Below are 26815 nucleotides of genomic sequence, written 5' to 3'. Positions count from 1 at the left end.
TGTCATTGTTCTCATAATATATTCAGTAGGTGAAAAACTTTTCAAACAAATATTGTGAACCCTTTCTCAAAACAGTATTCTATTTATATTAGTGTTTTTGAGGGATCAGAGGGGTCAAAGGTCAAACTGATTTTACTGATTTCTTTAAAAAGGGCAGATGCACTAAAACTTGCTTTTATTGAAATATCACCTGCTTAAAAATAATTTAATGAAATGTTGATGCAACTTCAGCAGTGTTACTTAGAAAGAAGTGTGGCATTTTATGGCTGATTTGCAGCAGATCAGTTTACTTTGGAAGACTTACTGCTTATTAATTATGAAGGAAAGAATATCCTGTGCTTGCCAAAAATCCCGCTCTCTTGCCTTGGGGAAAGCAGAAAAATTTGGTAACCTTCACTCTTGTGGATGGTATGCTATGCATTTTCCCAAAAATGTGCAGTTACAGCTGTGTCAGAACTCCACCCTTTTGTGGATTGGAAGGTGCATTACAGATAAATTTTGTTTCTCAAACAGTTTCCAGAGACAATATTGCAATTTTTGTTTGGAAGCTATCTTTTGAAAGATAAGAATCCTTCTTCAACTAATGTTTTTTTTTCTACAGCTTCTGTTTTCTTTCATAGCTGTAGTTCAGATGAGAATGATGCCCAGGAAAGTTTATTGGAGGGTTAAGAGTCAAAATACTTTCACACCAGCTGACTCAACATTTCTTAACTGAAGTTGCTTTTACTTGCACTTCTACAGCTAAAAATAAAATCCAGTGGTTGAAGATGTGGGCCACAAGCCACATTCTTCTCATCCCCTTATTTTTAAGCTCTGGGAGTATTGCTCAGACACATAACTGCTGCTACCACGTTAATAAACTGTCCTGCAAAGGAAAGAGAAATTACATGAACTTTATAAGACTCTTGATGGAAGCAGTCCTGTGTAGAGTGAGAAATGGAACACAATATATTGGGAAAGTGGGAAGATTTGTGGATTAAAATGGTGTTATTGTGCCTTGGAGCTCCTTTAAAGGAGTAATGGAAACAACTGAAAATGTAAGGATCTTGATTATTAATGTATAGGTTTATATTCCCACTGGTATCTAAAGATTGTGTTTATTGAAAGGATTTCTATGTCAGACTGATACAAAAATGTCAAGCTTGTTTGCAACAAGGCCCAGTAAACTCAAGATCCAGCTCACTCCAAAATTATCTGGAAGTTTCTGCTGGACACTTTGCCTGAATCTCTCTGCCAAACTATGGACTATCTGAAACTTTAATACCTTCCCTAGAGCTGTGCACAAATAGGTAATAATTCCTCAGTTTTTCTCACCAAGGATTGAGTGCAGGTACAGTGCTGATATGTGCTGTAAAGATACTTAGGACAAAACAAGCTGTGTTTCCTTCTCTTGGGTCAGATTTTCATTTAAGGTTGGAGTGGGGTTTGCTTCTCTCAGCTAGTCTGACCTTCCTCCTAAAAGAGGCAGCCAACGTTACTTTATTCTTTACTAAACCTTTAACTACTTGAACTGCAGGATAGATTTAGCTCACTGGGAAGCCCTTAAATCTGCAAGTCTTTGCTGCATTATTTGTTTAGAAGGAGAAACTGAGTACAGTATTTTTTTTGTGGAATATGAGAAATGTACATTTTGTTGAATGCAGGGAAAGCTATAATGGTGTTTTCCTTTGTTTAACATATTTCAAATCTTTCCAGTAAGTTCTCAGTCATGTAGAACATTTTGTCTCTACAGGGTGCTCTTTCCTGTTGCTTTTCTCTGCTTATTGCCTCTCATTCACAACTGCAGCCAGTCAATTCCTTTCAAAACTAGTCCATGATCCATGATAGACAACCTTTTTTTTTTTTTTTTTTGCCTCCTTTTAACTTCAACAGTCAGTATATAAAATTGAAATAACCTGAAAGAGGAATGCTTGGCTCTCCCATCTGGGGTAACCACACCTGAAATAGGAGGTAAACCATAACCTTAGTCTACAACAGCAACTTCTAACATAACAATATTCAAGCTTGATAAAAACCTGTTTTTTTTCTGTTGAAAATCCACAGCTCCATGAGTTATCCTAATGGTTAATTAGTCACAGTGTTAAATGAAAAACTTATTTGCAACCTGAATTCATTTAGCTTCAGTTATTTATGTCTGGATTTTATTGTCTTCTCTGTCATCAATGTCATGTGTACCCTCAAATCCATGGAATACAGTGGAGTGTATTGAATTTCTCTTGAATAAACTGTCGGATGCATTGAAATCTTACTAAGAGGTGCACTTTCCAGTCCTTGGTCAATTTGTTCAGCTTTCTGCTGAACTGTCTTCAATTCTTCAGTCCTTTCTCTCATGTGGACCCTGGACAGAATGGAAGAACATTTTCAGGCTGGTGGATTGCTTTTATTTTCTTCATTCTGCTTTGATACCAGGATTTTTCATTGTTCTCAGAGTTGGATTATACTGTATGTTTGTGTTTGGCTGATTCAATGGTAATTATTGCCAAGTGCTTAGAACATAAGTATTTTGGTTGTGGGTTTTTTTTTTTCCCAAGTACAGCATACTCAGGAACACAGACAAGCTGCAGTGAAAACAAGAGTGTTACCTCTGCTTATCCACAGTTTGTAATGCCAGAATTTCAGTGTTATTGAAAAATATGTCCATTCTGAAAGAACTGTCAATAGATGTAGTGTTCCTTTTTTACAGAAAGGAAAATAAATCACACAAAAAGGAAACTTCAGTTGTATACACGAATATCGGTTAAATAATTTGTTTGTCTTCATTGTGGTTGTTTGCTATTCTGGAAATGGTTAGGAAAGACCAAATTGATTTATAATAAATTTGTTGCATATTCCTATTGCAACACTTTAATTTCTGATTATGAAATGAAAGCCAGGCTGATTCTGATTTCAGTAGGAATTTGAGATGCTACCAATTAAAATAAAACTTTTTGCTCCCTGTTAATGTGTCAAATCTGTGAACCCCTTTGCATCTTGCCATCTTCTTCCATGTTTTATTAAATATTATTTAAGTTGTTTCCCATTCTCATTTTTATTCTGTATCCTGCACTATCATTAATGTTTCCTTGTACGTTCTGTTCTGTGTAATCTTTCCATTCTCTGTGGCACATGTCTGTTACCTGTCATGCAGCTTCAGTAGGATTGCAGGAGGATCCTGGTAAATGTAGCAGTGGTGTCTGTGGCAGGATCTCATGTAGGCTGCTGTGCTGCAGTGGCTGGGGACAGGACATTGATACAGACCACTTGAAAATTTTCAGTTCTTATTTATCAAGGGTAAATGGGCAACTGGTTTGGTGGTCAGGATTTTTCCCCTGTTTCTAACTGTGGTGTTGTAGCTATGGAAATGCTTCTTATTTGTCCTTTACCTGATGGATATTTAATTTTTCTTCTGGCACATAAACCCTTCAAACAGAAAAGCAAAGGGCTCAGTACTTGGGTGTGGGTATGTCTGACAGAGCACTGATCTGTGTTGTGAGTCCAGCTGAAGGAGGATTCCTGCTTGAAGCCCGCAGCTGGATTAACACACCATTTACATTCCTTAGTGGTGAGCTGTGGGAGTGACTCTGGCACAGCGTTTTCCTGTTAAAGTTTGTAATAACACCAACTCCGCTGTCGGTGGGGTAGAAAAAGGTTTTAAAGTGTGGGAATTTCTATTTTGACTGGTTATTATGTTTTCATAATGATGAGTTCTAGAAGAAAAGTTGCAGGAGCAGTAAAAAAATAGCGTGAAAGGGATGTTTTTAAGCTAGTATTTATAGTGCTACATTGCTCATGACTTTATTTTACTGCTTGTGTGAAACCTTGCACTTAAAAATGGCAAGCATTGCTGGTTGCTTTCATTTTGTTTTGCCTGCAACTCAGCAATCTTGGTCTGTGTTTTAAAGTAAATTGTAAGAAAACACTTTGCTATTTTTTTTCCTTTATCAAGCTCTGTGACCTGTTAGAATCTTTATGTTCAAGCATCAGTTAAGTAGCCAGAGTTGAGGCGCTGTGTTGTGCTCCTGTTGCATACTATAACTTCATTTCAGTCTAGGTAGAAAATAATTTAACATACAAAGTAAATAATTTACACTGAAGATTTCACAGGGCATGTGAGTCCTGCTATTTCAGAACTTTGTCATTTTCCAGGTAGAAAGGAAACCTTGTAAAATTATTTCCTAAAGTGGTAGTGTTTATTTCTTCTGATTTTTTAAAGAAGAGACTCAAATTGCTTGGGGATACTTTTTCTGCTAGGAAAAGAAACAAAACCACAGATAGCAGCTTGTACCTACCCAGGACACCTCTGTGTCCATCAGAAGGTGTCTGTAAGTCTGCTCTTGATCACAGGTAGTAGTTTGCTTTATAACAAACTCTCAACTGCAGTTAGCAAATGTCATCAAGTTCTGAAATCAGGAAGTGTATGAGAAGAAAAGGACTCTTCCCTCTCCCTTTTGTTTTTGTTTTTTTTGTCATGAATATTTTAAGAACTTTCAGTTGGTTTTCAGACTTTGCCAAAAATGGCCTGTTCCATCATCTATGCTATAAATAATAAGCATGTCACCTTTCATGCTGAAGTTAGTGTGATAACTGTTGTATATTGTGCTGCACTGAGTAGATGTGCTTCTGCTTGTTTCTTTCTTAAGTTGTGGCTATTTTCAAGTGAAGATGACTGTATTACTGTAAGTGTTGCTTTGGGGATACACAGCTCTCCATCCCTATTCAAGAAGGACACTAATTTTTCCAGGCCCTCCGTTCCCTTAGAATCCAAGACCCTGTGTATTACAGGTCCATGTGAGGAGTAACATCAGTTTTTAGAAACAAAATGTTTTCAAGGACTTAGACCTGTTGTGTGATACTTCAAATTCATATGGGGAAAAAAGTATAGAAATAAGGAAAACTGTGGAATAAAAAAGCAATGGCAGTCTTAACTTGCTTTAAAATACTACTGGTTGGAAACTCAGTATAAACTTTAGAGTATACAAGTTGTTATATATGATGTAGGTGTACAGAAGTCTTTTTCTGCATATTTCAATCTTACAGGGCAGGGTCTGTGTTTACTGGGGTAGTTTGTCTTTAAGGACCTTTGATTTGTCATCTGCTTGCCTGAAGTTGAGTCAAATGTGGTTTGTTAGGGGTTAAGGGGACTCAGGCTTTTTTTCTCTCCTTAGCTCTGTGTGCTGTAATCCAATTTCCATGGCATGTGTTTTGCAGAAACCCCAGATCTGCTCTCTCTGTGTATCTCTGGTTTTCCTTGTTGTTAGGGTTATATTCAGCACTGACTGCCAGCTTGTGACTTCACATCACTGGACATTTATGGATACCTAGACGAGACAGAGAATTTCCTGTTTAAATTGAAATTGTGGCTTGCCATGCTTCTCTGCATGCTAATAATAAAATATATAATGTTTGTCTGCTTCCTACATTAAGTACCTTCTTCCTGATGCTTTCTTACTTCCAGAGAGGTCTTTGTCAAAACTGTTTTGAAGGAAAGAGCACAACTGTGGTCAGCAGAGTATGTGCTTAATCGTCAATTAACATTTCCCCTTTGTGGGGTTAACTACTTTAAATTGCATTTTTTTTTGAATAATTTGCTATCGTACAAAAGGAAATAGGAAGTCTATATGGAACACAACTCGGAACAAAAAATCAGAGTTATCTCTAAAATACTGAAATAGGGAAATAATTATTTTTTTACCTTTAGGAGTTAATGTCAGATGTTGCAAACACAGATTCTCTCAGGTATTAACTGTAGTTAACTGAACATCTGGCAGGAAGAGAAAATGATGTAGGCTTGACTCCAAGACAAAACTGAATTCATTTGGAATTGGGTATCCAGTGAAGGAGCAGGGACTTTACTGAATTGATCTGAACTGAGTTAAGCCTTCAGGTGTAAACTGTCTCCCAGCCCCACCTCAACAGAGGTTTGTATTCCATCTACCAGTAATGAAGCCTTTGGTGCTTTCAAAGTCTTTCCAGAAAGGTTAGTAAGGGGACTAAAGCAGAGTTCAGTCTTATTTATGGCAGAATTTATTTTATTTTTAATACCTTGTGACTTGGTCTTCATGTGAGATGGAAGTAATGTCTAACAGTCAGTTTGAAGTCTTGACGATGAAGTTGTTGTCTGAAAATATCCTATGTTCTTGTAATGTGAACTGTTTAATAGCAATAATTAATTGATTTGTTTATTTTGCTTTTCCAGCATCTTTGAGGATGAAAGCATGAAACTGCGACAGCTGAAACTGCAGAATCAGGTAAATGATAGTGCTGAAGCTGGTAAAGATAAATACAGAAAATCAAACAGCCCTCTAAAGACTTGACAAATGGGGGTGAAGTGCTAAAAATGGTTGGTCTAATGAACTTCAAAGATTTTAATGGTTTTTGTTAGTTCAAGTCAACCTTGCCATGGCTTGTAGTTTTGGTGTGTTTGATTAATTTATTTTTCATGTGTTCTCTTATTTAATTGGGATTGAGTCACTAGAGAGCAGGAATAAATCAAAAGATGGGAAGACTGCAGGGAATTATCCATTTTAGGCATCAAAGGAATGGTTTTACTGACCTATAGAACAATCTCTTTAACACTGCTGTTGAAAAGGATTTCCACCCTCTTTTGACCTTTTTTTTGTTTCCTACAATGAAAATATTTACAGCCAAGCATGGGTCAATTATCAGGATATTGGTCTCAGTTTCTGAAGTACCATATTCTTCAAAGCAATGAAGTATCCATCCTTAATACTCTTTGTCTGTGAAATTTCAAATGCTTGTAAATAGAATAGGCAATGTGAGAGTCATGATTCTCTAGCTGGCCATTTCACATGGACCACAGATCACTATCTTGCATTAAACTCATCTTGTTTAAATTAAAGTATGGTTTTTAGGAAGGCATTTTCTCAGCTAGCATCTTTAAGTCCAGACACAACAGTCTTCAGGGAACTGTTGCAGTGGGTAATAATCCTCTTTACCAGAACCTGGTCATTATTTGTAGTCTGAGTTTGCTGGGCATTGACTTCAGGCACTGAATTTATTATCAACATTATTGGGTCTCTATAGGCATTTTTCTAAAACACTTCAGAGTCAAGAGGTAAAATTTATCTTTGGTCATATTTGTGGAAGCTACAGTAGTCCTTTATCTGTAGACTATCAAATGACACTTGTTTAAAAACAAATATTTATTTAAAAATAGAATTAATTAAAATAAATTATAAAAGAGCATTTAGTGTCAAATGCCATTTGGTAAGAAATTCCAAAACTAAGGGTGGTCTGACTGCTTGGTGATGAACCTCAGGGTCTGGTTTAGTACTGGTCTTGGGTCATAAGCTGGTAATAATCACTGTCTCCTAGTGCTGGGTACTGTGATTTGCTTAGTGTCAGGCCTTGCCATGGGGATGCATGGCTATTCCTCAAAAAAAGCCAGCTGGGCTGGGTGGAATTCCCTCAGAGCAGCTGTCAGTTGCACCATGAAGAAGTCAGTTTAAATAGTTTGTTTCCTTTCACAAATTTGTTTCCATCTTTCTTGGATTTGGTTGAGATTGCAATCATCTGCAAAAGAAACATCTAGAAAATGTCACTATATATATTTTAACTCCTTGCCCTTTGCAAATGAGATTTTTGGAGAAGTGCTGACAATCTCTAATTTAGGAGTTTAGAATTAGGTTTTGGATATTAATTTTAAAGTTTACTTTTACATGAATAGTACTGTGCCTTCTGAAGAAACAGAAGTCAATAGGAGATCACTACCAAATATGATGGACTCATTGCCGGTTGTAGCTGATGCCTTGCTTAATTTGTCATAAACAATTATAGGAATTGAAATTTAAAAAATTCAAAATGTTTTACCCCAGCAGGATCATATATAGAATCTCTGGTCATAAAGAGAATCTGGAATAAGCCATAGCAGGGACATGCCTGTCCATCCATCTTTATGATTGGTTTGGAAACCCTGTAATCGCAGTAAAATATTATTTATAATAGTGCATGACATCAAGTTCCATCTGTGGGCCAGCTCTGCCTGCCAGGATGCCTTTTTCTCCTGGACTACTGCCTTTTCCTTGAGGCAAGAGCGCGTGGTTGCTCAGGCAGTGCTTATTTCCTCATTAGCAGAAGATTTGAGTTTCCTCAGGCGCCTCAGCTCCGAGTGCAATGCTGCCATCTCCCTGTGCAGAGGGAGTGCGAAGCCTGCCGTGTTTCTGAGTGCATCTGGTGTGGTGCACTGCTCTTGACATGGAGTTTCACTGGTGCCACCATCACTGCCAGTGTCACTGCTGCCACAGCATGAGCTAAGGGGCAGCTGGAAGAGGAGAGGATGTTCCCTAGCCAGGATCCATCCTGCATGGCGTGCCAGGGTTAGGATTCTACCAACTAATAAGCACAGGATTGCACCTTCAAGGCTGGAGTGGTTGGGACTTTCCTGTGTATCAGCTTCCTGCCATCACAGCTGGAGAAAGAGAATACTAAACTAGTTATCTTAATAGCACACTAGATATTCTCATGTGACTTCTTGGAAGCTCATTTGAACAGGAGCTGGTGGTTTGTGATCCTCTAGTCATCCTACACTCTGATGTTATGGTTTTCCAAGGTGTTTCTGCAAGTATTTAATGCATGGCGCACACAAAATAAAAAACAAATAATGATAATTAGTGTTTGTTATTTATTTGATGGGTTTTGTGTTCTGCTGTCCTGTTCATGAACTATCTACATTTTATCTAGTGATAGTAAATGGATTTTTACTGTAACACAGAACTGGAGGAAAAGGCTAATTAGTAGACAAAACGAAACAAAATACCCATTTCCTTTTTCTACTTCCCGAGTGGAATGCAGCCAGGAATACATCTTACTGAAGGGCAGGCTGCTCTGCCACCGTATGGAGAGAAAATGAACTGCTGTTTGCTGTCCTGACAGTGGACTTGCACATATTTTTTCCATCTCAGTATGCAAAGTGGTAAAGAGAAGCCTTTAAAAAAATTAAGTTACTATCAAGTTTTGTCACTTTGGTTGTCCTGTAGTTCTTGCAAGAAAGGAAGATCAGTCACATATACCAGCAGTAAGCTGTTTTAATGTGAGCTGATCCTATTGGATTGGTGAGTTCAAGAAACCCTTTGATGTAACACAGTGTATAAGAATAATAATTAAAATTTAGACTGGTGAGCAGTGAAATGTTTAAAAAAAAAACGTATCTAATAGAATAATCCACGAAATAACTCTTGAAACTACTGTATCCGGTGTTGATCCCAAATTCAATTTTACATTCTAACAGTGGCTGTGTATTTTCTTATTTTCTTACTGGCTTGAGGTTGTGACTGTTTTGTGTCTTGCTGGTTTTTAGGGGTTTTGGTTTTTTTTGCCTTGCCTGTCTGTTTGTCAGGTAGAGAAGCCTTGACAACAATTTTTCTCAAATCCTTATTCTGAGTATAATGTTTTGATTGTTGTTTTTCCTCTCTCCTTTAGAGAATTATAAACTATCATGACTTTTTTTACCTTTCATCAGCTTTAATTTAAAAAAGGAACAAGCAACACAAACCAATGTAAATTCTTCTGAAAGGTCTGACTACCTTCCTAGAAAACACCTCTGTATTTAACAATTTCTAAGAATTTTACTTTACTGCTTATTTTTCTTTTCTTATTCTAGACAAATGTTATAATTTCTTTGGAATTCTGTGTAATTTTTGCTCTGCAGGATAATCTTTGCAAATAATTCTGCAGTAGCAAACACTACCTGTACTGCAGTCCAGTCTTCAAAGGGTAATTCTGAGTTTAAATTAAAAAAAGTAATTTTGTTTCAAGGTATTTGTTTTTGTTTGTTTGTTTGTTGTATTTGAGGTTTTGTATGTTTGGTTGTGGGTGGTTGGGTTTTTGGGTTTTGGGTTTTTTTCTTTTAGATAAGTGAAAAAAACAGACAAAATAAAGAATCAAGGGCTCAGTTATATTGGAATTCCTCAGGGAGAGGTTGCCTGAGGAACAAAACTCACTTGAGATAAAAAGACTAATAGTAGAGGGAAAAACCAACAAGAGAAAAAGAATAACAGGAGAGAAAAGGGCTCCAAAAATGTCTGTGTCTCAAATGGATTGTATTGTTGGTACTGATGAATTGTTTATCTGGTACTGCATCAAAACTAAACATAATTTGATGGAGAAATGGTTTCTGTCATCAAAAACAATTTTCAGGGGTGTTCAGGTACCTAAGAGATAGCTATGGATAAACTGCATCTACTGTAAGGACCTTGCAAGTTGTTTGCATAATGGTGCAGGATATTAGAATATGATTTTTCCTTCTTCATGCATCACCTTTGATTTAAGGACTAAGCAGGTCTGTCTAAAATGGCACCATGTCCCTTTTTGTCTTGATTTAAGTCTAGAAGTTGTTTCTGTTCTTGTTGAATAGGAAATCTTAAGTATCAAATATATATGTATCTTGGAGAAATAATGTTTTCATTTTTAGCATTTGGACTTACTAGTCTTTCCTTTCAGTCCTGAATTATATGGAAAAATTTTGCAAGGTAGATAAAATTTATTTTTAGTGGGTCATTCCTATTTTAATTACTGTTACTTGTCTCCCCACTTTAAGTCTTATCTCTCAGCACTGGTTTCTGGGAACTATTTGCTTTAAGTTTTCCCTATAAGGTGATATCTTTTGAGATAAAAACCTTTTCCTTTGCAAGTCCTGACTGTTTCATACTGGATTATGGATGACTGCTGAAATTTTTGTTAAGGATTTGTCTATTTTTGTTAAGGATTGCTGCAATTGAGACTGAGTGAAAGGATTTAACTGGTAGTCTCAAGACAGGTCAGAAAATAAGGAGGTGTCCATGTCAACGTCTCGTGGAGAGTCAAAGTCAGTATCTCACTCCAAAACCACGGTGATATCTGTGTGTTAGATTTTTGTAAGAGCTCACAAGAATACTTTAGGTTTATTTGACATTCTGATCAGGGACATGTCCTTGCCAGTGGCTGAGGCGTGGATTCTGCCTCTCTAGATGTGGTTACTCATCTGTTTCCTGCTTTTCTTTGTTTCACAGAGAGCTCTTCTAGAGAAGAAGCAGAGGAAGAAACGTCTCGATCCGTTGATGGTGCAGCCAAATCCTGAGGCCAAGCCACGCAGGTCAAAGCCCAAAGGGTGCGAGGAGCAGACTCCTTTAGTAGAAACTCCTACCCCTGTCCTCAGTGATGTTGTTTTACATGGTAAATAATCAACCTGATTACAGCAGGCTTCTCCAAAATCCCAGTGCATGCATTATGTCACAGATGGGTGCTTACATTGCTGTGGTAGGGGTCAAGTGATAAGATTGATTACATACTTTTCTATATACAAAAGTTGAATTGTAGTACAATATGGTTAAGCAATTCTAAACTGTGAAAGCAAGCAAAAACCTCACCTTGATTTTTGTGACAGCTGTAAATCTTCATGTACCCTTGAGTAATCTCTCCCTTGTTTTAGGCTAGAAGAACTGTAGAAATGGGCTGGCAACTTCTATAAAGGTGGGGACATACAAATCAAAAGTAAAAAAATCTTCTGAGGCTGTAAGATAAAGAAAATAATTCAGTAGTGACTGCTTGTACAGTGTTTCCTTATGGTGTCATGGATTTTTCACCTCAAGGTTGCATATGACTGAATGATAAAGTGGAGACGGCAAACAAAAAGTGTTGTGAACACTGTGTTAGACTCTTAATAGTTTTTACCTCTGGTTGGGCTTCACTGGGACAGCTGAAACATGACAGGTTATAGTGATCCACAGAGTCACAAGTACAAAGTGCTATCAGGGCCAAAGGCAATAACTCGGTGGCCTTGAAACATTGCAGTAAAATAGTGACCATTATTTTAGGAGTGAAAAGAAATGCGGTAGTGAGAGCCTTAGGATTCCCATGTCACAAGGAGATGAAAAGAGCAGCAATGAGATCCTTACATTCTAGTGGAAGTGTCAGGAAGTTGTTTATGAGAGTCAGGATCCCATCAGCCTATCAAGAAAGTTATGGGAAACATTCTAAGGTTTTGATGTGTTTGCTGTTGCAGGATGTTGTAATACATGCCTTGTATTGATAGCAAATTAATATGCACAGTAGAATTTTAAACCTCCAAACAAGGGGTATTACCTGGTTTGAAGATCACAGTTGGATCTATGTTATCCCGTCTCTCTTGTATATTTTTCTTGTTCTTGTTCAAAATATTCTTTGAATATTTTTCTTGTTCTCCAGATGCTTTTCAGGATCATAGGATGGGAAGGAAAGTGGTGGTATTTGTGCTAGCATTTATATGCCTAAAATCAGTAAAATCAGGTGTAAGAAAGCTTCTGTTAAAAGGCATTTTCAAGTCAAGAAGAGAATGAGAGATAAGATAGGTATAACTTTTAAGGTAGAAGTCTTCAGTAAGACTCAAATGAAAACTTAACTGTTCATTCACTACCTTTCATAGTTCTGACGCTTCCTCAGTGCAAGCAAGTCCTGGTAAGATGTGGTAACCGCAGTAAGCATGTCAGAAATACAATGCCTAGATAAAGCAGAAGAGCTTTAAGAAGGAAGACAGTGGGAAAACAAGAATTCCAAAGCTGGAGCTACACGTAGCTATTATGTGCTATATATTCAGTGTTATGCCAGACCCTGACATCAAGATGCCGCCACCAAGTGTGGTGCACAGCTGTGTTGTATGATTTAAACATGAAAATTTTATTCTAACAAAAAGATACAGGGTTTTTTTTATGTCTGTGGCTGTAGATACTTTTATCAAATTGATTTGTGGTGTTCACTGTAGAGTACTCACTGGCATAAGAGCAAACAAACAATGTGAAGGAAAAGAAAATAAGGGAGATATCTGTAAATAAATTGAAAACTGTCAATGTGCATGACAAGTACAACTTGTTTTAATTGCTTAAGCCTTTGTAAAAAGGTAAATAAAATCACTATATTTAAATAGGGAGAAACTGATATGTTTAAAGTAAATAGGCAGTCTGTACCAGAGTCAGGCCTGACTCCTCCTTTCTGAAAAAAAATGAACAAGTATATTTAATACTTTAAAGAGATGCTACAGGAAGGGAAGATGAAAAGAGCCACCATCCTGAGGTGTATCTTTGGCCATAAAAAAAATAGACTTTGGAATTTTTGTTTCATTTGGTCCTGCAGGCATTGATGGACCAGCTGCTTTCCTGAAATCAGAAGTTCAGGATTTGGGGACCAATCTCCAAACTCTGTCTGTTGGATCTACCAAACCAGAAGACAATGCAGATAAGGAAAATGATGGAGAGGTTGTAACAGACACAGCAAGCAAGCCAGATCTGCAAGAAATATTACAGAAAAGAGGTAAGAGTTAATAATGGGTAAATGTCTTTTTTGGGGCTCTTCTATAACTTTATTTCAGTGGCATTAAAAAATGAGGAGTCATGAAACAAATGTCTGTAGGATATCACTTTTAAAAGAGCTACTAGATTCTATAGCATGTGGAAGTGCAGTGCTGCAGTTCCTTTTCCTGATATTATTTTAACCATACCAATTATATTTTAAGGGTTTCTTAATGTGCTGTATTCTGGTCTTTCCAAGGAAATTGCTGACAAAATGCTATACCACATTTTGCTAAAGTTTGGGGTGTTTTTATTGCAGATATGTTATATCTTGATAAGGTGCTTGAATATTTTCACAACAGCAGGACCCTTCAGTAAATGCCATGATTTAACTCTTTAGGAGACTAACAGGAAAGGTGTTTTTTTTTCTGAGTCACAGGCTGTCACAGTCAGTAGTTTTTGAGTTATGTATTCAGTAATGATATCCCATTGAGTAATTTCCTAGTGGAGTGTCAAGCTCTGTCTGCCAAGTATCTTAAGTTGCTGCCAGTACTACAGGAAACCTTTTTTTGTTGCATGCAGTCTAAGCACTTTGCAGTAAAATAATGGCTAGTGTTTAATTTAGTATACAGCTTGTTTTTATTTGCCAGAGCTTGTCTCCCAGAATGTTTCCCATACACTGCAGGTATTGAGGTGCTGTCACATTCAGAGATATTGTCATCCAGTTTTCAGATGGCACAGCTGCTTACTTACAGATAGCAACATTACACAAGTGTTGGAAAAGGAAAAAGGAGAGAATATCCAGTAACTTCAGGGGAAATTAGTGGAGGTAGAATATAAACAGTGAATTTTGAAATTGGCTGGAGTACCAAGGTCAACGCCTTTCCTCTTCCCAAACGTCCCTTGGGAAGTTTACTGACAGGCTGTTAAGACTGGATTTTTCTGTTTTATCTGAGACTTCCAGCAATGCCCCTTGGCAATGCCATGTCAGAGCATTGTTACAATATATGTTCTCAGAAAATGATTCAGTTAAGCAGGTTGTCTGTCTGCAATGCTTTAGATACATTTCCTTTCTACAGCCAAATTAAAGAAAAGAATCACAGAACAAAATCTCAGATGCACACAATCAGTTTGGTTGGAAAAGACTTTTGAGGTCATTGAGTCCAACCTATGACCTAACACCACTTTGTCACCTAGACAGTGGCACGAAGTGCCACATCCAGTCTCTCCTTAAACACCTCCAGGGACAGTGACTCCACCACCTCCCTTGGCAGCTCTTTCCAACTCCCAGTCACCCTTTCTGTGAAGAACCTTTTCCTAATGACCAATTGATGTTGCAGTTCCAAGTGGAAGGACACACCAAATAGTGATGTGTACAGAACCTCTTCATAAATGTCTTTATGAAAAGTTATTTTAATAATATACCTACAGTCATCTCTACAGGACTGTGCTTAGGTTAAGATTAAGTAAGTCCTGAAACTTCTCAGTTTGCGCTTCAGTTTCAGAAATCAAGTAATTATTAGTATTTATGAATCTGATGAATGTAATAACAGGAGGGGCTCTTACTGAAAAATTGACATACCCTGTTTCAGGGACAAGACTGAGGAAAAGTGGTAAAGGATGTAAACTGTACAGAGTCAAATTTATGGGATAGGTGTCAGCATATCGATCTGGATTTCCTTTTATTGTTGTTGCTCTTAAGACATGGAGGACTTTTCTGCATGAACATATGCAAAGTTCAATGACAACATAAACTAAGCAATATGTTATGTCATGGAATATCAAGTAAAATCCATATTAATAAAGGCCTGACAGCTGCTTAATCATCTGCACAGTGACTGCTGCAAAATATCAGTAGGAATTAAATTGCAAGGCTTAGGAAGAGATACAGCACATGAAGAAAATCAGCAGTTGAAACAGAAATTAGGAATAATCAGTTGAAAAAGCAGAAATTAAGACTGTGACTAGGTATTCAAGAGTCATATATGAATTAGTGATGCCATGAACTCGTGACACCTACTTTCAGAGATTACATGCTTAAATCCATGCTGTATTCTGACAGGAATTTCAGGCAGTTTGAATTTTGATGAGGACGACACAGAAGAGGAGGAAGCTAGTAAGAGATCAGTATCTCATTCACCAAACCCTGAATCTGAGAGGCCTAGTTCTGCATCCAGCAAGAAGTCTTTTGCAGTAAGTGTCTTGAAATCGATTTCTGATAAGCACTGGACATGTTCCTGATTTTAGTGATAACCCCTGGAGCACTGGGTTAAAATACAGTAGCTGCAAGTACAGTAGCCAGCAATATTATTCCCTGAAAGCAGAGTAAGGTCAAGATTGTCAGGCTCTCTGACTGAAGGGACACTGAGTTAAACATAAAGACTTAGCAATGATCAGAGGAACAATTGTGGGTGGAGGATCCTAGGGAGCCTAATCACAGAATATGGGAACACAGTGAGTCAGCACTATCACCCCTAAAGGAGACAGACTGGGCCTTTGTCTCTGCAAAATTCACCAAAATGACTCAGAAGCTCTGAAATGCCATGCAAACATAGGAGGGATTTCTTCCTGAAGGTTTGTGGCATTTATTGTGGGATGCAAAGAGAAACAGAATTTTGGAATGGAACAGAGAATACTGGGATTGGACAAACATCAATAGGATGTTTGGGGGAAGAAACTTAAGAGGGAAAAGAAGGGTATCAAGGTGGATCAGGGAGTAACAAACATGGGAAGACAGGGATTAAAGGGGGTAAAAAGCATCAGATATGTGTAAACAACTGCAGAACAGTATGATTGTCTGCCCAAGTCTTGTGCCTTGATTACTTCAGCATGTCCCACACTCTTCTGAAACTCCACTTCTAACTATTTCTTGTGTGAATGTGTTTGTGTGTGTGTGTGATATAGATACATGCATACATACATATGTTGACAAATTATATGCTGGACTAGCCAGTGAGTTGGAAGAGACCAACATCAGGAAGACACAGGGTCTGAGATAGCTCAGATCAGATAAAGACCACAGCGTTTGAGCATGGATGCTGGACACCCTTCAAAGTCCATGGTGTGGGAGATGCACCTGAGTGTATTTGTGAGGTGACTGTGTATATGATGCCCTGCACTAATAGTGCAAGAGGTCTGGGAGATTGGGCTGTGGGTGCAAAGTGCTGGAGACACAGGTGCTGGAGTGGGGAAAGGGGTGAGACCCTCCAGTGCATTTCAGATCTATGTATGTGTATCTGTGCTATTCACTCAGGTTTCTTACTGGCTGTAGCAGGAAATGGGGATAAAACTGTAACTTCATCTTGAAGGCCCAGATAAAAGAGGAATCTCTTTGGTGCTGCAGTTCATAGGATTCAGCTACCTCTAAGAGGAAATTACTTTTATGACCTGTACCAGATTTCCATTAGAATTTAAATTCCTTTGATTATTCTGTGTATCCTGACTATACACATTTTTCTAAGGCTGTTCCAACATTTAGTTGATATGGTTCCACCAGCAGCTGACTCCCTTTCTGCTACTGTTCTGAACCAACATAATCTTAGCACTCATTTCAGTCACAAAATCCCAGCCTGCCTTACTGCAGCATCCATCAGTCCTGCTTTATCCTACTCTTTTATTTTCCACAGCATTTGAAGTTCTAAAAGCAAAGAGGTTCTTTGCGTAGAATATTTACAGCATCTCATCCTATTTCTCCCTTTCTAGCAAATCACTCATGTCTGCTTAATGGGTACTTTTTCTCTTTTCTCCTTGGAGACCTAGTCTTTCCTCAGAGTAAAACCTTCAGCTGCTTTCTTCTGAGAAAATACAGGTGGTATCTTGTTTAACCTTCCTTTCCTCAGTATCTTCTGGAGACATGATATCTTATGTTTCAAAAAACCACAATTTTCTTGTGGAATACCAGAGTCTCTGATCTGATATTAATTTGCTAATATGATGCTTCTTCCCATAGGAAACAGGTGCTTCCTGTAGTCCATCCCCTCAGGCAGATGCACAGCTGGGAGAAGTAGAGAACTTGGAGGATTTTGCATTGCGCCCTGCACCCCGTGGAATTAGTGTCAAGTGTCGAATCACTAGAGATAAAAAGGGAATGGACCGGGGGCTCTTCCCTACTTACTACATGCACCTGGAAAGGGATGACAACAAAAAGGTATTGGAAGCAGCCCACATTATCTTGGCTATTGTACTCCTACCAAAAAATGTGTTTGGTGCAAGGGAGAGCTTTTGATAAGAAACCTGTAGCGGAGGACAGCCATCATGCAGATGAGGACAGCATATGTTTGGCCACGGCACTAAGGACAGAATTAGCATGTAATTAGCATTGTATTGTGGTTTAAAAGCCATAATACAGTGAAAGATGAATTTGAAAAAGAATAAAAATGTTCAATGTTAAACAAGAGCAGGGAGACTGAACTGCTCCAGAAGAAAAGGAGGGAAGACTAGAAAGGACAGGTGCATTAAATCTGGACTGCCAAGTGAGCTGATGGAGAGAGAGGATTTCAGGCTGGGCACTTTGGAAGAGAACAAAATTGTGGAGACAGTAATACTAAAACAGAATAAAAAAGGGAGTGCATACAGGAAATGGAGAGATAACAATTTGGATAGCAATGCCTCTGCGTTCTTACAAAGCACCAGCCTTGATCAAAATTTTGTTTTTCCAGACATTCCTTCTTGCAGGGAGAAAAAGAAAGAAGAGCAAAACATCCAATTACCTCATATCAGTTGATCCAACTGATTTATCTCGGAAAGGGGAAAGTTTCATTGGAAAACTCAGGTGAGCATCACAGATGAAAACTACAGACAGTTGAGATAGGATTTTAATTCAGTTGTGGTTATGACTGGCAATCTGGTTTATATTCAAAGAGCATGAACCTGCATTGTTCTGCTTCCTGTAATCTATATTCACTTGGGCTGGCAGCCTTCTTCAGCATTGCCATTCACTCTGGTAACTCAGAGAAGGAATTTTCTAGATGCTTCTCCAGGATAGGTTACAGGCTCACATGGGCATGTCACAGAAGCTCCTTACTGAGCTGGCAGCAGAAAGATTCAGATGGCAGATGTGTATTTTTGCTGTGTTGTACAAATACTTCTGACAAAAGTTTCTACTGATGCCTCTCTTTCTGTGTTTTTCCATAACCTGACATTAGGTCAAACCTCATGGGAACCAAATTTACAGTCTATGACCATGGTGTTAACCCAGTCAAGGCACAAAGTCTAGTGGAAAAGGCTCATACAAGACAGGAGCTCGCAGCTATTTGTTATGTAAGTACTGCCTCTCCCTTTTGTTCTTTGTGCCTGGTTACCGAGCAAAAAGAGCTTGCAAAATTGTGCTGCTGCCAGCCTCCTCCACTTAACTTTGGAACCAAGTGACCAATTTCAACCAGATACAACAAGAGACAGAGGCTTCACAGATAAATTCTTACAAGTTTAACGAAAAAAGCAAACCAATGTCAGGAGCGGGAGAAACACCTAAACAAACATCCTTACGACCTTCTTATCTGGCCAATTCAGTGTGTGGCCAGTCACACATGCTTTACATGGAGCCAGACACAGCTGCCTCCAGCCCAGCAGGTATCTGGTAGACCCTGAGAAGGAACTGGGAGTACCCAGTGAAACAGAATTAGTTTGTGCAGAACCAAAGGCATTTTGAGGCATAGAAGTGAGCTGGTATTATTTCAGTAGCACTTTGTTGGTGGTAAGGATGTGGTTCCAGGGTAAATTGTGATTCACTCTAGTTCTGTTTTAGAGATGTTCTGCTCTTGTGAATCACCTCAGTATAGGATTCAGAGTAAGGAGGCACTTGTGGAGACTACAGAATTACATGAGAATTCTCATGTCACATTGTTTTGTATTCCAGTCCTACAGTTTGAGTAGAATTTGATGTTCTCTACAAAATAATTGCTGTGAAGTGTAAGGAATTTTATTTTTCTCACAGGTGTTTTTACTTTTCTTACAGAAGCTTAAAGATGCATTAGCCTGCTGGAGCAGTGTCTTGATTTTTTGCTTTTGCTCTTCATCTTAATGGCACTTGGGAAGAAATTGATGTGATAATTTCAGTACTAGCCCGTTTACAGAAGTATTACCAGATATTTTCTCTGTATATAGTATTCTTCAGTTTCCTACCTTGCTGGATACAGCAAGGTGTTAGTATGAGCACAGACAGTTAATATAAAGTCAGCTTTTCAGAAATCTGAACTTTTATATATAAGGAGTTTTTAAAGTTTAAATATGAGTAAAATCAGTACCCTCATTTTTATACATCCCCCTAGATTTTTTGAAGTGACATAATAGAGGTTGCAGGTCCAAAGACCTGTGTCTGCAAAATGCATTAATGTGTTAGGAAAAGCTGTATCACTTCTGTCAATCAATTCAGTACTTCTAAAAGATTCTGGCTTTTAATTGGTCTTTGAGAATTTTAAAGGTTATCAAAGATATTGTTACAGAACATTTTAAATGGACCCTTGGATTTTAGCCGATACTCTTAAATGAATGGTTTGAGAACACCAGGACTTTTTTCCTTTGCTTTTTGTACTCAAGCCACTTGGAGCAGTCTCCTTCAGTACTCTGGAAAAAATCTGCTTAAGATTGAGGCCTGGATAGTTGCTGAATACTTCCCTTCCTGGGTTTGTTCTTAAACATTTATAAAACAGTATGATTTGCGAGAAAATTGTAGATGTGTTCTTAAACACAAATAACAGCACCTGAAGAAAAATGTCATTCATGGTTCAGAAACATTTTAGACTAACTGGTGATATACAGACAACACAGAGTCAAGTCAAAGATATATTGCCTCCATCATAGTTAAGGCTTGTTCACTAGCAATATTTCAACACATTACTGCTGCAAGTGCAAAAAACTTATGCCTGGAAATTGCACTTGTATAATTTTGTTGTAAATGTTTTAGTAGGTAAGAAATGCACTCCAAATTAGTTTATACCATGCACATCTCCTAACATTGTTCTCTCAATGAGAAAGCAGTTCTCACTGACTAAACACAGTTGCAAATATGTAACTGATGCTACAGTTGCAGCCAGCAAATTTCTAATAACTAGTACAAATGGTGATACAAGTTTTGCTATCTTTCTTTCTCTTTCTCATTTACGGAAAAAAATGGCTTTTCTTGTCTTTCAGGAAACTAATATCTTAGGATTTAAGGGTCCCAGAAAAATGTCTGTGATCATTCCAGGAATGAACATGAATCATAAGCGAATTCCAATCCGTCCACGAAATGTGAGTTATGAAGTTTGGTCATGTTTCAGATTGAAGGAAGAGGTTAAAACTTCCCTGTAGAGGCCTGGGTGTGGCTGACAGTCAGGGCTTTTAGGGGCCAGGGCTTTAGCAAGTCTTCTGGAGAATAAATACAATGTTGCCTAAACGTGTTGATTAATTTGTTCTTGGCTTCTGCCTACTCTGTAGCTTTCTGAATAGTATTTGTATCCTTACGGGTCCTTTGGGCAGCCTAAATGATTTACTTTTCTCTCCCTTGTTGCTGTTGCACCTACAAGGCGCCCTCATGGTGAGACCCTGTTGTGCTGAGGGCTGGATGAACACTGGGCACACTTGCTTCTCCCAGGAGCTCCCAGTCTGAGCCAGGATGTTGATTGTGACAGATAGGCAATAGACAGATTAGGTACTGCTGGTGCAATAACAAGGGAATAAATACATTTTTGATCAGAATGCTATTAGCTTTTTTGTAGGAGCAGCAGAAAAAGAGGGTTCTTGAAGAAGGAGGGATGAGGAGAAGGTGAAATTTTGTTGTGACTATTTAGTGAGGATTTTTCATAGATATGAGAGGCGTTAGAGCTAAAAGCTTACAGAACAGTATCTGAAGGTATGTTCAGGTGTGTGATGAAAATTGTTAGGTTCCCTTAATGAGGGTTTTATGTTTGGTGAGAGAAGACCAAAAGGCAGAAAGAAAAGGTACCAACTGAAAGGTGTGGTCAGTGTTTTAAGCTAGAAGGTGGTATTTGCAGCCATGTTGAGAGTAGATATGAGTAGGACGAGAATGTGTTTCCTGAGGTCAGGGAAAAAAAAACCTTAACAAATGGAAATAGAGAATCATGACAGCCCAGAAAAGAGATTTAATTCTTGTGAATGGTCAGAAAAAATTTATCTGGAAGTGCTCATTTATCATTGTCTTTGAGTTGGTGTTGCCATCTCTCCTATTAGTACAGTAATGGCTCCATGGCCCTGCCTTAAATTTTCTCCCCTAAATCTAAATGCACTTGGTGCAGTTGGTGCCAGTTCTTAGGGGTTTTATTTGAATTTTTTAAAAGTAAATAAAGATAAAACTAAAAAGTAACTAAACTGAACAGGAAGTTTTATTTAGGTTATCCTCAAAGATCCGCTATGGTATCTTTGTATAACACTGAAGCACATACTATAGCCACATCAGTCAGACCTCCACAACAGGTTGTTTTCTGAGCATTTTTTCCTATTAGTACCTTAAGCTTGGACTCTTTTTCTTCAGAGTTTTAACATAGATAGTTTTGATTTTATTTCTTGCAGAACTTTTAAAATTGAATCATATGTCATGTTTCACTACAACCTGAATCTCCTTGTAATTCATTGTTTGTCAAATTTAATATGCTGGTTTACTTCCTTTTTGTATCTTTTTAGTTTTATTTCTCTCTGATTTTCATACTGGGCATCACTCATTAGACCCAATAAGATGACATTTAATCTTACATTCTACTCCAGCCTTTGGACTTTCTACTGAGGCACCTCAGGGCCTGGCACTATGCAGTTAATTGTGGATTATTTTCTTTTATTTCAAAGTTTACAGTGTTAGAAATGGAAACTGGATGCAACAGGATCAGAGAAAGATTATGAGACTCAGAAGTAATTCATGCCAGCAGGATGGCAATTATCTGTGGACTCTGAATTTCTCCCTTTCCTGAACACACATTTCCTTCCCTATCACTCTCTTTACTTTATTGAGTGAAAAGAATGCTTGGACTGGGAATCTATAAAAGTATCTTCCTGGTACTTGCAGAAAGTATTCAGTAGGACTGAGTTTAAGTGTTATCAGTGTGTTTCATTAAACAGGGAATGAAGTGACAGAGTGCACACACAAGAGAGGTGGCACTTAGAGGCAGAGACATTCCAAATCTGATAAATATATTTCTTTCTTCTGAACAGGAGCATGAGGGTCTGCTGTCAAAATGGCAAAACAAAAATTTAGAAAACCTCATTGAATTGCACAACAAGGCTCCAGTCTGGAATGATGACACTCAATCCTATGTTTTGAACTTCCATGGGAGGGTCACTCAGGCCTCAGTGAAGAACTTCCAGATTGTCCATGACAATGACCGTAAGAGTCTGGTGGAGAGTGTGCGGGACTTACTTAAACAGGGAGCACCTAATTTATTTTATGAGGGTTGGGAGGAATAGGACACCCTTCCTAGAGGAGGGAAACTGGGTAAAGGAAGCTAGTTAGTTCATGATTACTGGGGACTTCTGAGCTGTCAGGAAAATTATATAAGGCCTCCTTTTTTCTGGGGTGGATGCAGACTCTGCTGTCCATAACTGCAGCAAAAGAGGGGGCAAATGAAAGCTTCCTGAAGTGAAAGACAAGGTCTAATACAGCACCTTCAGGCCAGCAAAAGAATGGTTTGAGCTGTGGTTCTGAGAAGAAAAATCTCTAGAATAGCACAGTCACTCTAGAGAACAGATTTCAAGGCCACTCTGGTGAGAAAGGATGGAAACACCAACCACATATATTTGGGACTGGCAGATATGGGGAGAGTTTGTGGTTGGGTTTTGTTTTGCCTTTTTTTTTTTTTTTTTTTTTTTTTTTTTTTTTTTGTGGTTTATTTTTTTCTTTTGCTTCACTGTGAAATTGTTCATCTCTGAATGTCTTTTCTCCCCAGCTGACTACATTGTGATGCAGTTTGGTCGTGTAGCAGAAGATGTGTTCACTCTGGACTATAATTACCCTCTCTGTGCTCTTCAGGCTTTTGCTATTGGACTCTCCAGCTTTGACAGCAAATTGGTCTGTGAGTGAGGGACAACAGACATGGAACTCACTCCCACCCCTACATCTTGTAAGAGTTGCAGGTGTAGCAATGAAGAGCATATTGGAAGGGAAATGGAGGACAGACTTCTGCAGGCTTATTAGAAAACCAGTTCCAGTCTTCAGAGCATTGTGGGAGTTGACAGCAGACCACCTTGGGAGCAACCTCTGTATGGCCTGTGGAAGAGCAAGAAATCTAGGTGATGTTTCTGTCATTGGTGTTGATTCTGCTTTTAGAATCCTTATTTACAGATGCTGCACGAGAGTGGGCTAAGCCCACTTATTGGAACTCCTTGCAGCTAGAATTAGAAAAATAATGGCTAAATGTTCATTTACCTTGAAGCTTCCACAAAGCCTGGGAGATGATGCTACTCAAGAGTTCCTAAGCAAATGAACTCAGAAAAAAAGAGAACAGCTGGAGTTGGCTCTAATACAACACGTTTACTCTGTGGAATGATTGTCTGCTAAGACTGATACTCCATTTCCCTCTCAGTATTCTAATTTCTCTCCATCCCTTGACAGTCTTTTTACCAAACTAAGAACAATCAAATCTGAAATACTCCCTTTTCGGTGGCTGATATTATATTCATTGTTACTTCTAACCATGTGAAAAATGAGACTGAATACATGATAGAATCTGGCTGAATTTGGCAGAAGATAGTATTGTAACAATATACAGTACCACTTCTGAAAAGCAGTGTTCTGATTGGTTGAATCTAGACTGTAAACTGATGAAAAATATTTTTAATTATGCCATTGTTCATGAAATTTGCTGCATTTTTAGGTATAAGCTTGTGACCAATTTTATTTTTTTTTAATGTGAGATTATCTCAAGGCATGACATATTAAAGTAGATTTTGTATAAATAATTTTAACTTGCCTATAAGAAGGAGTTACCTCAAAAAGAGATTACAGGTATTTTCAAAGGCATTGGTAAGTTTATTGTAATTGTACCACAAGGCTCTGCAATGTGTCTTTCCAATGTTCCATTTCTAATACTGGATGTACAGTATGGAGACTGTGTCACAGCATGGAACCCTTGATTCATGTGGCCTTAACTCACCAGGGTGGATTGCAGCACGGTGTGGCCTGAAGCCCTCAGTGCACACATCTTCTGTGTACTGAAGCACAGAATATTACTGTCTTGCCTGCTTCTTGCCTATTACCCATATTCACAATAGTTTGGAGAAGTCTGTCCCTCTACTGAGACAAGAGTTAGGTGTTCAGGTGTTCTCCAGCTTTGGATATTGTCCTTGTCAGCAGACTAACTCTGTTTCAAGCTGCAAAGAGCAGATATTTTGCTTTTGGTCTCTGGAGTCTTTGCAATGGTAGATATCACTTGTGCTTTCAAACTATCAAAATTTTGTGAAGACGTTTTCCGATATTGCCAGAAAGAATAATGATCATAGTCACAAAGTAAATGCTGTATTTAACTGTAAAATAATGAATTGAGGCTGAGAAGTCCAGCTCTTGTATCTTTCAGATGAGCATTTTTCAGTAGCTGCTGAGATATTTCCTTGAGATGATCTTATCAGAAAAGCAGTCAGTGAAGAGAACTTGAATGCTGATGGATCTGTTTTGTGCCTTCCTGCTCATCAGGCTGAAGATGAGACCTGGCAGTGCTTTCCAGCTGTGCTCTTCTGAAGTCTTTGCTGATGGGTCTGCATTCCCTCTGCCCATCCAGGAAAGGAAGTCAGCTTGTGTACCTGTCTGATTACTTTTCTGACTAGGAATGTGTGAAAGAAATTGCCTTATGTTATTTTGGGGTGACCTGAAGGTAGGATGCTAATTTCTGATTCAAGATGATTTTCTGTGTGCCCAGAAAGCATCCTTTTACTTAATTAGCCTTGTCAGCAGTGACTCTTCAAGCTATTTCTTGACATCAAACGATCATGTCACAGCCCCTCAGTCAAATTATGCAGACAGATGAACTGATTCAGTCATCTTTATCAGATACTGTTTTACATTAATTGTATTTATAACTTTTATATCTAAATGAAAATAAACTAATTTATATATGGAAAAGTCTTTAATTCTAAATGATTGTTTTTATTTTGCTGTTACTAGTGGGTGTACTTTGTTCCTTCTCTGTGACTTATTACCTCAGTTTCTTTCAATTTCTTGAATATCATCATTTTCTTCTTACTCTTTTCCTTTGTAATTCTCAGTTCCCATTCTTTGTGGTGTTGGATATTCTTCCCATACACTTGGAAGTCTGGGAATAAATGTAAGGGTAGTCTCTCTAATACTTTTACCCCCTCCCTCCCCCAATATTATCAGGTATTGCTGTAGTTCTTGGTTTCTATTTGATTGTTTAAGCTAGTTCAATTTCTCTGCCCCATGTTTCTAATGTTTTTCCCAGCATCCAGCTAGGGCATATGAGATGGTCCTTACTGCATTTTCCCACCTTCCATCTGAGCCCATTCAACTGTTGAAGCACATAAGTTAATGTTTTCTGAATCAGGTACTGGAGTCATACAAGGCTAGGAAGAATATCAAGTTGAAGTGGTTATATTTTCCTATTTCCACTGAGAGATGTATGAACCTCAATAAGAGGAGACATGATGGATCTGGTAATCAGAAACTGGCACAGCTCTCAACATGCAAGCCCTATTCTTCAAGCACCTCTGTTTTTTCCACTATTTCCATCTGAGCCAAATTAGTCTTAGAGGGAAGAGAAAATTAAGTGGGAAACATGACTGGGCACTTGTTCTTAACACAGTAATATTAGCTGAATATGTGCAAATGTAGCATGCTAGAAACCCCAGCAAGATCTTAAAGAAGCATATTAAATGGTTAAACTGGAGTCCTAAAGGCAAGCCTAGCAGATGGAAATGGCTCTTAGGCTGTTATAGGCTCTTGGGCTTACAAACATAAAAGACAGTGAATTATTTCTTGTGCTTTTAGGGCTGTCTCAGTCTCATTGAAGTTTTGCTGCTGAAATTGGTAGCAGTAGGACATGAGGTTTTGCTGCTGTTAGTATAATGGTTACCCCTATACTAATAATTAATTAATGTGTTCCTCTACTTGCTGGGATTAACAGCTCTGTAAATCTCTTGGATGACATTGAATTAGGTTTCCTGTTCCTGATACAGAAGACAAGCAAAAACTTTCCCTGTGATTTACAAGTTGAGTTAAGTGTTTGTGTATAGTCCTGTGAAACAGAGACATGGACAGATTCCTTCTTTTGCAGAGTCAGGAATCTCATCTTTGCCACAGGATCAAACTGTTGTACCTAACTGCAGTTTGGAACTAAGTAATCCTAGGGCCAAGAGATTTGGTGTTAACTCTTGTATCTTTTGAACTGTACACTCTATAGTTTCTGTTTTCTCATTGCATCCCTCAAGGTGTTCTATATAGAATTATTATTTCCTCCCTGGAAGCTGGAGGTCACCTCTGTTCCAAAATGGGAGAAAGATCCAGAAGCAAACTAACTTCACCAACATGCTTTAAGGTAAAGGCTATTGTAACCATAACTTATGGTAATTTAACATTCAATTTAGAATGTTCAATTTAGAACATTCAATTTAATGTTCAATTTAGAATGTTCAATTTAACGTTCAATTTA

The 26815-nt window shown here is 38.2% G+C and overlaps 1 protein-coding gene across 2 annotated transcripts; it reads left to right on the top strand.

The window, feature by feature from the left end:
• Positions 1-6178: 6178 nt before the first annotated feature.
• On the top strand, positions 6179-25247 carry TULP3 (TUB like protein 3). Of its 2 annotated transcripts, XM_058825247.1 has the most exons (11): positions 6179-6227; positions 10986-11148; positions 13081-13257; positions 15298-15428; positions 17185-17382; positions 17894-18006; positions 18380-18494; positions 20364-20462; positions 22374-22545; positions 23105-23278; positions 24847-25247. In XM_058825247.1, exons 1-10 carry the CDS (start codon positions 6195-6197, stop codon positions 23236-23238), a joined length of 1335 nt encoding a protein of 444 aa, XP_058681230.1. In that variant the 5' UTR covers positions 6179-6194; the 3' UTR covers positions 23239-23278; positions 24847-25247. The 2 variants fall into 2 exon arrangements, with proteins under 2 accessions (XP_058681230.1, XP_058681229.1); XM_058825246.1 differs by having other exon boundaries at positions 23105-25247.
• The last annotated feature ends 1568 nt before the right edge of the window (positions 25248-26815 follow it).

The sequence above is a fragment of the Ammospiza caudacuta genome, chromosome 2 (assembly GCF_027887145.1).
Source record: "Ammospiza caudacuta isolate bAmmCau1 chromosome 2, bAmmCau1.pri, whole genome shotgun sequence".
Taxonomy (NCBI): domain Eukaryota; kingdom Metazoa; phylum Chordata; class Aves; order Passeriformes; family Passerellidae; genus Ammospiza; species Ammospiza caudacuta.
This window is presented reverse-complemented; position numbering and strand designations above follow the sequence as displayed.

Bases quoted from the DNA above. Each gene is read 5' to 3' on its own strand.
- TULP3 (XM_058825247.1), top strand. From the start codon at position 6,195: ATGAAACTGCGACAGCTGAAACTGCAGAATCAG. The intron at 13,258-15,297 runs GTAAGAGTTAAT...GTATTCTGACAG, and splicing joins AGAAATATTACAGAAAAGAG to GAATTTCAGGCAGTTTGAAT. The intron at 18,495-20,363 runs GTAAGTACTGCC...CTTGTCTTTCAG, and splicing joins AGCTCGCAGCTATTTGTTAT to GAAACTAATATCTTAGGATT.